We start from the raw sequence: 12106 nt of genomic DNA, 5'->3' as shown, positions 1-12106 counted from the left end.
AAATAAATACAAAGATCCAAGTTACTATTGTTATATTTAGACAGTTTTCAATCGAGACAACTAGTCATAAGTTTTAATTGTTGTATAATTTAGACAGTTAATATTACGTATAATAAACGGTTAAGTTTCACAAGGAACACACAAAATAAATATCTATGATTGTTTGCAAAATTTGAATGTAAAAACAATAAGAAAACTTTTACATTGCCTACTTTTCGCTAGGCAATAAATTATCTTTGCTACTTACATACAGTGTTCATTTAAAAGGGTCCAACTAATTTTGATGACTTGACTAGTTTGAGCCATTGTTGGTTGAAATTAAAAAGAAATCTATATACATGAATTACTGCGGTACATTGAGTGAATATACAAACACAAGTATATTAATATATATTTTTTCCTTCGAATTGATAGTAAAATATACATACTGAAATAATAACCATTTTAGTTTGGTGGAGTTGTGAAAGAAATTCGAATCATTCCGATCAATCTTACCTATTATGTCTTATTTTTTACACTCAGCGATAATTTAATATTACATTAACAACTGCATGCAGTTTATAATATTTTTACTGTGTCCAGAAACAATGTAAGACCCTAACAATAGGTTGTACAAGTTTATGTTACAAATATATTAATACATTTTATTTCATATACCAGTTAATATTATATCCAGGAGTTTTGACTCCTATTTTGTATCCTTCATATTTCAATTATATCAATTGTTTTCTAGATGATGGTATAATAAAAAAAATTAACTATTCATTACCAAAGTTCTTGGGCATTTACACAGGATTTTTGAAGAATTTAAGAACTACGCACATTTACGCATTATCTTTATACACTCGTCCACCACTGGTGGCTGCTGCTACTCATTTCGGAGGTATTAATCTCGAAGTATCTTCGTGGTTTTGGTATTTTGGTTTCCCATGTGTAAACGGCAGGTATCGGTACTTCACCATGTGCTGTGAAAAAAATTTTGTTAATCTTCTACATCACTATCATATCCGTACATCGATTATGAATGAAACATTCGGTACTCCAGAATTGTTTACTGTTAGATGGGGTGATATATGATTGCCACTTGTAATAGAGTTTAATTGACTTAAATCTGTTCATATCTACGTCACTCGTGAGTTATGTAACAGTGAAAATAAACTATGAATGCCGTTACCACGCATGTAGGAAAAATACTGTAGCATATCTCCAGAAACTCTAGTATAAGATTAAATGAAATACACTTCTATCACATCTATCCATTGCAATTTCTACTTGCAGAGATAAATAGAAGATTCTTACCTTTATTTGACGTTTCATAGTAATGCAGAAGAGAGTTATGAAATACATAACAAGGATTGGCCAGAATACTGGGATATTAAAGCAATCGAATAAAGTGCACACCATTGCAAAAATCGTAGATTTGGTCACTGAATACCAGAACTTAAACTCTGGCAACCGCCTTATGAATGGCCTAAACTCTTCGTTCGATCTCGTGGGGAGTTCGGGACCATCTCCATCTAAAACCAGACATGATATTAATGATATCGATGTGAATACCATTAAACTCTTTTTTTTTTATATTATGATTAGCTGCATGTAATACTAAATATCAAGTTCAAGTATGTCTGAAGTTTATTCTCACCATCGAAGTCCATCGCGGGATCGATTTTTGGTGTGAGGAATGCAATGAACAGATTAAGGTGGTAAATTCCCAGGGCGTATGTAACAATGTACCAACCCTAAACAATGATAATGTAAGATTATTCAGCATGTCAGCGTTGTTAGACAGTGTTTTCATTTTTTAATGGACAGGTAATTTTGCATATGATTTCCCGCCCACCTGTGTCAATAAAATCCGCAAAATAAATATGGCTAAAAGAAATGCAGCAAATATCCATCTTGAGATAGCATGGGGAGTCCATACGTCCAGATAACTCTGATATACCTGTAACAATGAACAAGACTGTCAATAAATCGTGTTTGACGATGACAAGCAAATCATTGCGAGAACTTGAAGAATTTGTTTAAGAGTTTCTTATTTCGTTTTCAACTATACTGTTACCTGTGATAATCTTATTAGTCCTTGACTAAAAATGTTCCGCCTCGGTGTTCCGCCCAAGTCCTCATCTTGCATCATGATATTTTCCTAAAAAATTATTAAAACGTGACTGTAATTAATTGTTAAAAAATTTGCCCTTTTTCATTTTGGATTTTCAATTCGAAATACATGATGCGATTGTGGAAAAAATAATTGTCATGGACTGAACATATTTTGCAATGAATTAGATTGTGTAATGAGATCCTGAGGGAATGATAACGTTGCATAAACACTATAGTCAGAGATAATAACCGAACGGAGTAATTAGCAGTTACCAAGGCAGTTCTAACCTAACCTCTGAGCAGAATGAAATTTTCTAGTGCAAACGTGCAAGAGATGACAGGCATTAGGTATAAAATGTTGTTTTACCTAAACAGTACACTGTATCCAGCCAATCCCGTCGATTCTAATAATATTATAATTTATGTGGGTAGAAAAATATTACACGTCACAACATTAATGGCATACTACGGGATTGGGATTACAGAATTTATCAAAGAATTTTATTCCAAGGAACTTTTCCGAGGTGACGGTGGCCGATTATCATTGGTTCACCTCGCATGCAGAGGACGCCACTTTCTCATCAGAAGGGGGGGTGAAGAGCAGATAATCGTAGTCGGAAAGACCAGTCAAGACTCACGACACGGTGACTCACCACCGTAAGTATGCTTCTACGCTCTTTTCTTCGCCTCTTGCATTGTATTTTCGAAGAATCGTGTCTTATTGGGTTACTAGGATTCGTTCTCAACTCGACATCAGTTTATTTCCAGGCAAACGAATCGACATTTAAATTCTTTATTCATCATTTATGCGGAGCAGACAGAGTGCGTTTAGGGAGACTCAACTCCCGCCAAGTTCAAATCTCAAACCTACGATCTGACTTTTACTGGTAAATGACGTCACAATCGCTATGTTAAGCCGCTTCCATAGATAAAGAAGCTATTGGAGCTATCCACGGACCTAAAAAATAGACTTTTGCATTACCACTGTACCAAGTTGATTGTGAATGATACTTTAGTTATCTCGCTCTCTGTCTTTTCGGCGTGCAACGTAGCGCTGAAAACTCCCTAGGACAGAGACAGAGCTAGTCACAAACTCGGCAGCGCAAAAGAGATAAGAGATTGCCGATAGCACTGGGAGCTAATTTCGGAACGCAACCTATGTTGCGTTACAGCGTCATCGACAAACTTTTATCTCTGTTGCGCTGTGCAGTTCGTTGATAGCTTTGCCTTTCTCCTAGGGAGTTTTAGCGCTGCCAGCTAATTTCGCAACGCGCCCTGAATAATTATATTTCATGGTGAGACAACTGAACTATACTCAAGAACGATTGTCACTTTATTTACGTCGACTATGTAAACATGTTTCGGTTAAATGTGCATATATTTTTATATAGTGCATAATTTTGTGTTTAAATACATCATTTGGGTTATAGAATTTATTGAATAATAGTGTGTGAAGCGAAGGTGATTGTAACTGTGATATATAGATATTTGCAATAACAATAGAAATGACAGAAACTTTAAAAAAAGGAAAGAGCTCAGACTTTTGCGTACCAGTAGGAGAGAGTGACCCAGAATGTATACCTGAAAGCAGCAGTAATTTCACACAAACACCAGTAGTGAAAAAACGTAAGCGATATACATTTGAAGATAAACAGAAAATCTTGGAAGAGTTGAAAAACTTAACCTCTCATGAAATATGTACCAAATATGGCATGAGTGATCGTGTTCTGCGTAAATGGAAACTTAACAAGAATCTGATTGAGGATGCTGCTAAAAAAGAGAGTACAAAAACATTGAAAAAAGTTTCTAAAACGGAAAAACTCGACGCCGAATTGTTTGAATGGTTTGATGATTGTCGCCGCAATAGCATTCCAGTTTCTGGACCAATGTTATGTCGACAAGCACTTGTTATTAACACTAGAATTGGTGGCTCGGAGAACTTCAAAGCTAGTAACGGATGGTTAGATAAATGGAAGAAACGAACTCACATCAAAGATTTAGCAATTTCCGGTAAGCAAAATTTATCCTTCCCATTAAGCATTTATTCACTACATATGGAGAATTTTATTCCTAGTTTGAATTCATAAAATACATCATTTTTCATTCAGAATGAAAGTAATATTGTGAACCATTTTATGGAATTAATTGTATCTTTCCAAAGATGATTAGAGATCATTCAATCTTTCTATAAGCACAGAGGTTTGGAAAGGCTTTTGCAATTCTTGATATAAATGAAAAACTATGATATTTATTGGAAATTGTCTAATATTATGAAATATTGTGTGTTGTAAAGGGGAGACACTGTCAGCCGATGAAGAAGCAGCTAATCTGTGCAGAATAAAGCTTGCAGAGTTAGTGGCTGAGAAAAAACTTGACAGAGCACAAATTTTAAATACGGATGAAAGTGGTTTAAAGTACAAAATAAATGTAAATGATTTATTGAATCTTTTGAAAAATGTTAAACGTTAGAAAGTGATGGATATTGCAGCAGTATTGAATTGGATTTGGAAAATCATCAAAGGTCAAGCATTATTTTCTACTACTTCTTTTTTCAAGCTATCAATGACCTGCGCTCGTTATGTCATTAACAATAGTTTTTTTTTTTTTGGAAATATTGACCTTATATTTTTTATTTCATGTATTTAGAAGGAAAAATGGAAGAATTCCATTTTTTTGCTTCATCTTCAATGGAAAAATTCAGCCTTCTTGAAAATATTCCACCTACAGTTGAATACGTCATGGATCAGAATTACTCCCTACCTTACGATTAGAGAATATACTACTGGAGGTAGGTTTGCATAAAAGTAAAAGAGAGAGACGGAGTAATCTTAACATACATATATCTCTCATCACTGTGTCTTTATTTTCGACGAGGTCGATGAGATGGGTAGTTCTTTCCAGTAGTATATGCTCTAAGCTCTCAACAGAACGAAAATCATTTTGGTTAGTTCTATACATCTCTTAATATTTTACATGAAAATATTTAAATAAACATATACATTTGTTACATATGTAAATAAAATTCTTATAATTGACTAAGTAAATTTATGTTTGGTTAATGGAAAGTATCGATTGATTATCGTACAGAAAAACTTCATTACAAAATTATGACTTAAGACGGAAATATTATAATTTTCACCTAAATTTGCTTGTCTAAACTTTCTAGGCTGGGAGTTTTTATTGAGAGAGCTTGGAGTTTGAGTCGGAGTGAGAACCTGGAGAAGTGTTCTTGTTGCGCGCTGTCTTATTATGAGAGATTGGACTGTATACAAAAAACGTGTGCGGCAATCACGTACGACAATAGTGAAACTTCTGAATTTTATGTGAGTGATAATGTGACTTTAACTACCCAAACATGCCTCTTTAAATAGCTTGTATTCAAACAATGAAGTTGGGGGGAATGAGAACGAGGGTGAGAGAGTGAGACGGAGAATAGGAAGAACTAGCAATTACCGGTTGTTATTTGAAATATTAAATAAGTTTTTGTGTTCGGGTACAAAAGAGTAGGGACACGAAGATCTGCACAAAGGAAAGACCAATGATAGGGGACATTTGGGGGTTTCATAACATTGCAGATCATAACAAAGCGTTTCAAAACATTGCGTTTCACGACATTCTGTAGTTACCCCTGCTAAAGAAGTTTCACTTCGAAAATTCGACTCAATCACAGGCAACGATATATCACCGATAAGCTCCATCTCGATGATATGTTTGCATTTAATTACCATAAAGCCGCCTGAAAACACAGGAGCTAATTTTTAATTTAGTCGGATTAGAAGCAGATAAAATCGACAATAGCATAAATGAAACGAATCACATGGCTCGCTAGAACTGACAGCACGTAAACTTTCCCACAGAAGCGGGGTTTTGTTGTTTCTGTGAGGAAATACGGAATCTACATTCGTCAGTGTATTTTTTCAAGTAAATACACATGTATAATGAAAGAGAGAAAGCTATCTTATTTCGTTTTCGAGCCGCATGCATTCAAACTTTCCCACGCCGTATCACGTGACCAAACCTGTTTCTGATAGGCTGTCACCCACGTGACCCTACCGAATATGGCAGCGCTCGTGTCGGTTTTTGGAACTTCTAATCGGGACAAGCTGCCGTTGTCGTGTGCTGGCAGCATAGGAGTCGGCATCCAGTTAGTATCAAGCAAGGTTCGTAGATAGACGAACGGAAGGGAAGGCTTTGAATGGTCGCCATTTTTTTTCCAATTTGTGTAAAGTGTGTAGTTTTTATACTTCAGTCTGCCAATGCAATCGCCATTCTTTTTTCGACAAAAAATTCCTCACGCAAAGATCTTCTTTTGTTCGATCGTCTATCTACGGAGCTTGGCTCAGAGTGAAGTTCGTGAGGTTCGAATCTCGGTCGGTAACGACAGCGGCATGTCTCGATGAAATAACGAAATTTTTAGTGCCGCGTCTGACGGCATTTGGCGAACAATTCGCTTTAGGTACCGCGCGGAAAGCCACGCTGTTGCATGTCGTCTGTGGGTGCATTCCGAAATTAGCTCTCAGTACTGCAACAATCTTATATCTATCTCTTTTGCGCTCTCGACCCGCTTGTGAGCAGCCCTGCCTCTGTCCTTAGGGAGTTTTTAGCGTTGGCAGCTAGTTTCGGAACACATATTGTTCTCGTTGTGTTATTTTCGCGTATCGTTCGATTTGCCGAGTGCGTTTGAACCAAAGTGACACGGTGGGCAAGTGAGGACATCACATTTGCTGAGGAAACATACTTACAGCAACTAAAACAGTTTGTAGCAGTCGGAGGTGAGTTTGAGCAGTATTAACAAACCAGCGTGGTAATCTAGCATTCGAAGATTCTTTTCTGGCTGCTTAGCAAGTTATTTTTCGTCAATCTTGTGTATACCTTAAAACAACCCTGTTTTGTATTTCTGCGGATTATTAATTAGTCGATTTACAAGGTTTTTTCATCTGGTGATAATGCCCAATTGCATACATACTTGATTACTATAGCTACTTTATTTATTTGTGATGTTTTTTGAGGCAGGCCTACTTCACTGCCAGCTTCACTCGTAACGTACGAATTAAGTGTTGCGAGTGTAGAATGTGACTCTGGATATTCCTTTTATGATTTTGATTCTGATGCTTATAATGGGTATATTATTCCCTCGTTTTCGTGTAAAAATTAACATTGAAATTTCGAGATTTCTGATAAGTTTGTTGAAGTGATTGAGTCAGCTTTTGAAGTAAAAACAGAAATAACTGTAATTAAATTGATAATGTTGGAGTCAAATCGTTCAATTGTCAATTATCGTATGTTTGTGAATATTTATTGCGAACTGATGGTGAGATAACGTTACTGACTTCAATTGCTTGAATAAGATTCTAAGACAGTTTTTCTCGTTATCTATATATGGATAAAAAGGCGTATTTAGATCAAGTTCAATTATCTTCATTGATTTGTCAAAATGCGGTTCATATTGTCAGTTGGAATTATTAACTCTTTCTCGAACAAATTTCTAAAAAATTAAGCAGTTGTATCGATTTATATTAAATTTCATTGCATCTGTTAGTTTGTCGTTCACGTAGAAAGTGTTTTTTTTTACAGTTTTTTTTTGTTACTTCCGCGAATAAACTTACCCCTGAGCGCAGGCAACCTAACATACTTTGAGGTGTATACGACAATAAGGGGTATCTTGTTAAAATATTCTAAAAATTCTTTGTAGAAGCGTAAAGACGCTGACCGTTTTTAGGTGGACGATGTGATGATGCATTTTTAGAAAATTATTTCTTTTTTGAAAAATAAGGTGTATTTTACTGCAAAAATTCTTATCAGTACGGTAATTTCATGCAAAACTTGAAGTTGAAATAAAATTGTTACGTTTATTTATTATGAATCCGAAGAGAGAAATTCCTGCGAGGCCTTGACATTACAACATTTATATTAAATTTCATTGCATCTGTGAGTTTTCGTTCACGTAGAAAGTCTTTTTTTTCTACAATTTTCTTTGTTACTTTCGTCAGAATAAACTTGCTCCTGAGCGTTGGCAACTTAACATACTCTAAGGTGTATACGACAATAAGGGGTAACTTGTTAAAATATTCTAAAAATTCTTTGTAGAAGCGTAAAGACGCTGATCGTTTTCAGGTGGATGATGGAACGATGCATTTTTAGAAAATTATTTCTTTTTTGAAAGATAAGGTGCAGTTTACTGCAAAAATTTTTATCAGTACGGTAATTTCATGCAAAACTTGAAGTTGAAATAAAATTTTTACGTTTATTTATTACGAATCGAAGAGAGAAATTTGTCCAAGGCCTTGACATTACAAGATTTGATTTTCGTTGAAATAAAGACGCGAATCAAAAACCCATTATTCATGTGACGATGTCAAGGTGTTTCATAATAATTGACGACCATCTGCAGATCATGTTTCAATATCTTCAGTAGCACGCGATCTGTTCCTGAAATACAAGGGTAACACAAAAAATTTTTACATACATCGTTGATGTGGAGGACAGATAACCACCGTGTCTTCGGTCGGTAAAGAAGGCTCACCTAGTTACCGACGGGTCAGAGGGCGCAGGACGAAGACGAGGGTAGGTTTCGAAAATCCGATTGCAAAGCGTTGCAGTAGTGATAGTAAGGCTGTAGTCAGCCAAGGTGGACCATCGCGGTTGTGTTGCTAGTCGCCGTTCGCTAGGCGTTCAGTTGGTCTCGGTACCGAGTCGCGTGAGCTGCAGCCAAAATCCCGGAAAAGGGTGTATCTAGTATTACCCTACGATGAGAACGACCATATTCATTTCGTCAATACACAAGTTTTGCGGAAGAAGCACCCGGTCTATTTAACCCTCGATGATAATTGTTCGACGAATCGCATCTGACACGAAAGAAATATATAATTCTGTAGTTTTCAACATGCAAGCCGCGTATTGTCACTCCTTTGCACAGCAACAAATAACACGTATATAATATACTTGGAATATTTCGTGCCAGTTGTTCTATTAAACGAAATCGTTGTCGGTCAATTTACTTTTCAACAAGATGATAAATTACAACGGTGCGTAATCGAGACTAATCAACAATTATTAAAGGGAGATTTATTCCGATTTAAATCGCCGGGTTTCCTGCTACCCAGTGTCTTTGAATCAAACGATTAAAACGGCGCTTGCGGTTAATCTGCCGACTGTATCCTGTCGTCCTACAGAAGACAACCACCATGAATTTGGCAAAATACTCAAGGTCCGTTTTAATAATGTCTCGATTTTTATTGTAATATATAAACTGGCAATTATATCGATGCTTCATGTATTTCATACCGTATTATTTATATTTTCTCTTCGTAAGATAGAAAAAACTGCTAATAACAAGAAATTATCGAATCATGGTTCACAGGCCTTAGAATTAAAAATTCATTTAGTTAAAGTTCATTAACAATGCATGAGAAGTTCAAAAGAAGAACTCCAATTCGAATCGCAAATGTTCAGTTGATATAAAAAAAAACTTTGTAGAGGTGTCATTTTTTTAATACCAACGGTGTGTCGGTACTTCTCACAATCAGATTTAAAGCATTTACTGAAATCTTCACAAAAATTTCTATATCATATAAAAAATCAAAAAAAATCTGAGCAAGAGAAAAAAAGAAGTAAGATGTTATTTCAGTATAATTTTAATTTAAGGGGACATGCACACCTTAAACTAATAAATTCAAGGTAATTTTCAAAGGAACAGTTCTGTTATCCTTAAAGTAATTTGGGTTATGATCTTGCTTTAGGGTACCTTTAGGTTTAAGAGACGTTTGTCTCAGACTTAATTATACGTCGTCTGCACTATTCAAATATCTCCTATGCGTTTCCGTTAAACTTGAATGATCTTAGGAAGGAAAAATTGAAAGACGGACTTGTCCAAATACGATTGTAGCTGGTGGGAGAGGGTCGACAGAGACAGTTAATTAATTGATTACGAGGAGACACGAACAAATACGTTTCTAGATGTATGGTTCACTATTCCCAGGAGTTGTTTCGACGATACCGTCTGTTATTATTATAGCTTCAGGGCTGTATCCAACCAGCCACTCCGAAAGGTTTGTAAGACGTGATTGGACTGCGGATACATAATGAATGGGGGTAACGATGATTTGCGATGCACCGACACTCCCGCTTTGTATATCATGATAAATGCGTAACAAATTAAGCTTTCGATTCTAAACGTGAGAATCGTAATTGAGTTTTTTTTTACAAATCAGGATTCTCTGCTGCAGATAATGTTTTAAATTCTCTGGCTGGTTATTGGAAAGAGATGCGTATTCATAGTTTTATAATTAGTCCACTTGAAATAAATTACAGAACTTTCATAAGTGCATACAAGAGGAATAAGATTATAAAATAATCATATAGAGTAAAATAATAGTTTTTGAAAAGAATTCCTGAAATTTATTAAATATTGTTTCATTAGGTATTCTGTGAATCGTTAATCGGAAATTTAGATTCATATATCCATCTATAACATGATTTACAACGAAGAATAATTTGTCATAATTTTGAAATCCTTTTTTGAAACATATTTAGAAAGTGTAGGTACGTTAGGGTGGTCCTGAATTATATTAGGGTTTTGACGAATTTTTGCCGCCTCATTCTCCAAATCAATTTCAAAGAATTCGAAAAAAATTACCTAATTTTTTCAGATTTCTACCTCAACTCTGGGATAGTCCGCTTTGTGATCGAAGTTTCTTATCGAAATAATATGACAAAAACTAGTTTCCTCGGTATATACTTTGTTGCAAGAACAATAATATTTTTTTTTTTTAATCTGAAACTGCGAGATTTTATTGGGCATTAGTGCTACTATCTGTAAAAAAAAAAAAAAAAAAAAAAAAAATTTACATCACGATATCAGTAAATCTAGACAAATTGCACTTTCTCTAAAAAAAAAAAATTGCGCGTGTGTAAATGCGTAATAAATTGTTTTGCGAAAGTCTTGGTAATATATTAATCTCGGTTATATTTTGGCGCAGTTTCTTTCTAATATAATATGAATTTCATTCTCACATTTCACACAATATCTATATGCCCTGCTCTTTCTCCCACAACGCCCAAGTGAATACCCGGAGCTCCAGATCGTTCGGTACGTCTCAAAGGCGCGAGGCATTTCGCATTGTCGTAAAGTTGGAGGCGCACACGCGATTCGTTCGTCCTTAACGTGGATCAAGCTTTCTCGTTATTTTTCCCGAGAGATTTCCTCCTCTTTCTTCTGTCTCATTTCAATTCTGTAGGTAGGTGCTTTACACGCTGGGTAGATGGAAGAGGACGGAGAAACGAGAGGCATAAAACACAGAGAGAGAGAGAGAGAGAGAGAGAGAGAGATAGAAATCACAGGATGGAAATCGGCCGTGAAAAGTTAAGGATGCATTGGATCCACAGTCTGGATCAAGATTTAGAAAGAGAGAAAAATCCGTTTAAAAAAATCTTCAACAATGTTAATTACGTTAGTTATAATTTACATAAATTAATTAATGAGATAAAAGATAAGCCTCCAAAAAAATACGAAAGTTGAAAATCGTTTTCATCATATCTTAGCTTGTGTTAGTCGAATTTGTCCAGATTCACGTCTATCACATCGTTATACAGTAGAGAAGTCGTTTCTGTTGAAATTAAGGCGCTTGGAGGTAATTTCAATGACTATCTTGTACGATTTTGAATATTAATCGCTTTTATTATAACAATAGAGAAAAAATGCGTGTATAAAACGGAAGAATACTAAAAAATTCATGGATTCTAGAACTAGACCGTATCTACTCGAGCAGAGAGTTACATACAGAGTATATCTTGAGTCTAACTTTACTGGCTAACTTTACATCTAACAACATGGATTACCACGTAACGTAGTTCGTGTTTCAACACTTTCATTTACGTTCATGTTATCATTGGCGAAGTTCTTATTTTCTTTTCACCAAAGCTTTTTTCTTCCTTTTTTATCAAATTTTGACACGGATTGTAGTCAGGCGTTTGGGGATGTATTAACGCTTCGTCGCCTACGATATGC

General features: G+C 35.4%; 3 protein-coding genes across 6 annotated transcripts in view; 2 read left to right on the top strand and 1 right to left on the bottom strand.

Annotated features, from left to right (window-relative positions):
• Positions 1-217: 217 nt before the first annotated feature.
• On the bottom strand, positions 218-2626 carry LOC124407882 (protein RER1). Of its 2 annotated transcripts, XM_046884445.1 has the most exons (6): positions 2468-2626; positions 2063-2146; positions 1841-1945; positions 1643-1739; positions 1300-1517; positions 218-965 (listed from the first exon to the last, which is right to left on the bottom strand). In XM_046884445.1, exons 2-6 carry the CDS (start codon positions 2135-2137, stop codon positions 873-875), a joined length of 588 nt encoding a protein of 195 aa, XP_046740401.1. In that variant the 5' UTR covers positions 2138-2146; positions 2468-2626; the 3' UTR covers positions 218-872. The 2 variants fall into 2 exon arrangements, with proteins under 2 accessions (XP_046740401.1, XP_046740402.1); XM_046884446.1 differs by lacking the exon at positions 1841-1945 and having other exon boundaries at positions 2468-2625.
• Positions 2627-3452: 826 nt separating this feature from the next.
• LOC124407881 (jerky protein homolog-like) lies at positions 3453-4621 on the top strand. Its single transcript, XM_046884443.1, has 2 exons — positions 3453-4110; positions 4394-4621. Exons 1-2 carry the CDS (start codon positions 3606-3608, stop codon positions 4567-4569), a joined length of 681 nt encoding a protein of 226 aa, XP_046740399.1. The 5' UTR covers positions 3453-3605; the 3' UTR covers positions 4570-4621.
• A 383-nt stretch (positions 4622-5004) lies between these two features.
• LOC124407879 overlaps positions 5005-12106 on the top strand; it is a 181143-nt gene continuing 174041 nt past the window's right edge. The window contains exon 1 of one of the 3 annotated variants that reach the window (XM_046884442.1): positions 5005-5043. The gene's annotated coding sequence lies outside the window, so the exon portion shown is untranslated. Of the gene's footprint in view, positions 5044-6844; positions 6873-9155; positions 9308-12106 lie in introns of those variants that run through there. The other 2 variants (XM_046884441.1, XM_046884440.1) reach the window with 2 other exon arrangements.

Source organism: Diprion similis, chromosome 7, assembly GCF_021155765.1.
Source record: "Diprion similis isolate iyDipSimi1 chromosome 7, iyDipSimi1.1, whole genome shotgun sequence".
Classification (NCBI taxonomy): Eukaryota; Metazoa; Arthropoda; class Insecta; order Hymenoptera; family Diprionidae; genus Diprion; species Diprion similis.
The sequence above is the reverse complement of the archived record's forward strand: the minus strand, read 5'-3'. Positions and strand labels throughout refer to the sequence as shown.

Bases quoted from the DNA above. Each gene is read 5' to 3' on its own strand.
- LOC124407882 (XM_046884445.1), bottom strand. From the start codon at position 2,137: ATGATGCAAGATGAGGACTTGGGCGGAACACCGAGGCGGAACATTTTT. The intron at 1,946-2,062 runs GTAACAGTATAG...TCATTGTTACAG, and splicing joins GACTAATAAGATTATCACAG to GTATATCAGAGTTATCTGGA. The intron at 1,518-1,642 runs GTGAGAATAAAC...GTCTGGTTTTAG, and splicing joins TCCCGCGATGGACTTCGATG to ATGGAGATGGTCCCGAACTC.
- LOC124407881 (XM_046884443.1), top strand. From the start codon at position 3,606: ATGACAGAAACTTTAAAAAAAGGAAAGAGCTCAGACTTTTGCGTACCA. The intron at 4,111-4,393 runs GTAAGCAAAATT...TGTGTTGTAAAG, and splicing joins CAAAGATTTAGCAATTTCCG to GGGAGACACTGTCAGCCGAT.